Source organism: Meleagris gallopavo, unplaced genomic scaffold (genome assembly GCF_000146605.3).
Source record: "Meleagris gallopavo isolate NT-WF06-2002-E0010 breed Aviagen turkey brand Nicholas breeding stock unplaced genomic scaffold, Turkey_5.1 ChrUn_random_7180001869231, whole genome shotgun sequence".
Classification (NCBI taxonomy): domain Eukaryota; kingdom Metazoa; phylum Chordata; class Aves; order Galliformes; family Phasianidae; genus Meleagris; species Meleagris gallopavo.
The window spans coordinates 752-2,678 of record NW_011134267.1 but is presented as its reverse complement, the minus strand read 5'-3'; the positions used below and the strand labels follow the sequence as shown (position 1 = coordinate 2,678).

At 58.1% G+C, this 1,927-nt stretch overlaps 1 protein-coding gene across 1 annotated transcript in view; it reads left to right on the top strand.

The window, feature by feature from the left end:
• LOC104916067 (mucin-21-like) overlaps positions 1–1,618 on the top strand; it is a gene marked incomplete at its 5' end in the record, with an annotated part of 25,976 nt that extends 24,358 nt beyond the window's left edge. The window contains one exon of the mRNA XM_019611177.2: positions 1,469–1,618. Within this exon, the coding sequence (XP_019466722.2) occupies positions 1,469–1,618 (150 nt within the window). The remainder of the gene's footprint in view (positions 1–1,468) is intronic.
• Positions 1,619–1,927: the final 309 nt, after the last annotated feature.

Sequence of the window (1,927 nt, the reverse complement as noted above, 5' to 3'; positions counted from 1 at the left end):
GCGCCGGGCCCACAGTGCAGGGATGGGCAAAGCCGCCGAGCTCTCCACTCTCCGCATCTCCTTCACCAAAATGCCAAAGCGTGGGATGTCCTCAGCGCACGGCAGAGCTCGCCCACCAGCAGAGCCGAGCCGTGGGGTGCAGGGATGCTGCCGGGTTGGGGATTTGGGGAGGGGGGGACGGCAGAGCTGAAGGTGAGGTGCTCAGCCCCGCTCCGCTTTGTGCCGTCGCCGCAGCAGCACCGGTTCTCATGGCAACGGAACAAACGGCTCCGGAGAAAGCTGTCAGCATCCGTCTGTCTGTCCATCATCCACCCCTCCAGCTCTCGCCCTTCTGCCCATCCATCATCCGTTCATCTGTCCACCTGTCCATCGTCCCATCCGCCCTCCATTCACCCTTCTGTCCATCCATCCTCCTGTCTGTCCATCCCTCCATCATCCTATTCATCCATCCATCACCCGTCTGTCTGTCCATCCCTCCATCATCCTAGTCCTCCACCACTCTGTCCATCCAACATTCATCCGTCCATTCCTCCATCATCCCATTCATTTGTCCTTCTGTCCACCCATCATCTGTCCATTTGTCCATTTGTCCATCCCTCCATCATTCCATCCATCACCCATCTGTCCATCCCTCCATCTGTCCATCCATTATTTGCCTCTCCGTCCATCCTTCCGTCTATCCCCCCCCCATCCATTCTTCATCCGCCTTTCTGTCCATCCATCCCTCCATCGTCCCATTCACCCTCCACCTATCTGTCCATCCGTCTGTCCATCCCTCCACCATCCCATCCATCCTTCATCTCCCTGTGCACCGCCTCGTGCTGCCATCTCCAACCCAGGTGTGACATGGCAGGGAGGGGGGGGAGGGGATGGGGACACAATTGGCACCGTGCTCCAGCTGCAGCCCCTCTCCCAAAATGAGAGCGAGCTCGGGAAAGCATTCCAGGCTCAGAGGTGTAACGGAGCGACTGGCAGCAACACAACAGCGCCCAGGGTCTGCAGGAACAACGGAGCTCTCATTCAGCTGGCAGCCTAGAAATGGGCTGGTGGCACCAACCCTGGTGGCACCGAAGGCTCCGCTCTGTTTTCAGTGAGGGGGAATTGGATCCAAAAGGGAAAACAGTTCCTTTCCCTGTGGAGCAGCAAAGCTTTCGGCGCTGAGCTCCAGGGGAAGCTGCCACCCAGCAGTACTTCTGCTCCTTCCCTCTGTTAAACCGCGCCGAAAGGAGCCCAACTGAAAAGATTCGTTCTTCCACGTCAGCGCGGCTGCAGCTGCCTTTGGGAACAGCAGCAGGGGACACAGGAGCAGGGCCAGGAGGATGAGGGATGCTCCGTGTCCCGCTGCGAGGCTCCGAACCTCACCCACCTGGCAGCAGAGCTGCTCGGTGAGCCTGGGTTTGTTCTGCTGACTGCAAGCCAGCAGTGCGCACCATTGGCCAAGAATGCAACCGGTGTCCTAACTGGTCAGTGGCTGACCGAGAGCCAGCAGCGTGTCCTGGTGGCCAAGAACACCAGTGGTGTCCTGGTTAACCAGCAGCTGATTGAGAGCCAGCCGTGTGTCCTGGTGGCCAAGAAGACCAATGGTGTCCTGGTTAACCAAAAGCTGACCAGCAGTTGACCAAAAGCTGACTGAGAGCCAGCAGTGCGTCCTGGTGGCCAAGAAGACCAATATCCTGGTTGAGCAGTGGTTGGCCATGAGCTGGAAGTTATGGCCCCGTGGCCAAGCTGGCCAGTGGTTGATCAACACTTAACTGTGAGCAGCAGCATGTCCTGGTGGCCAAGAACACCAGTGTTGTCCTGGTTAACCACCAGTTGGCCAATGGTTGAGCATAAGCTGACCTGAAGCCAGCAGTGTGCTTAGCAGTGGTGAAGAAAGCCAATGGTGGCCAACTGGTTGACCAAGAGTCGTCCAACAGCGTGATCACGA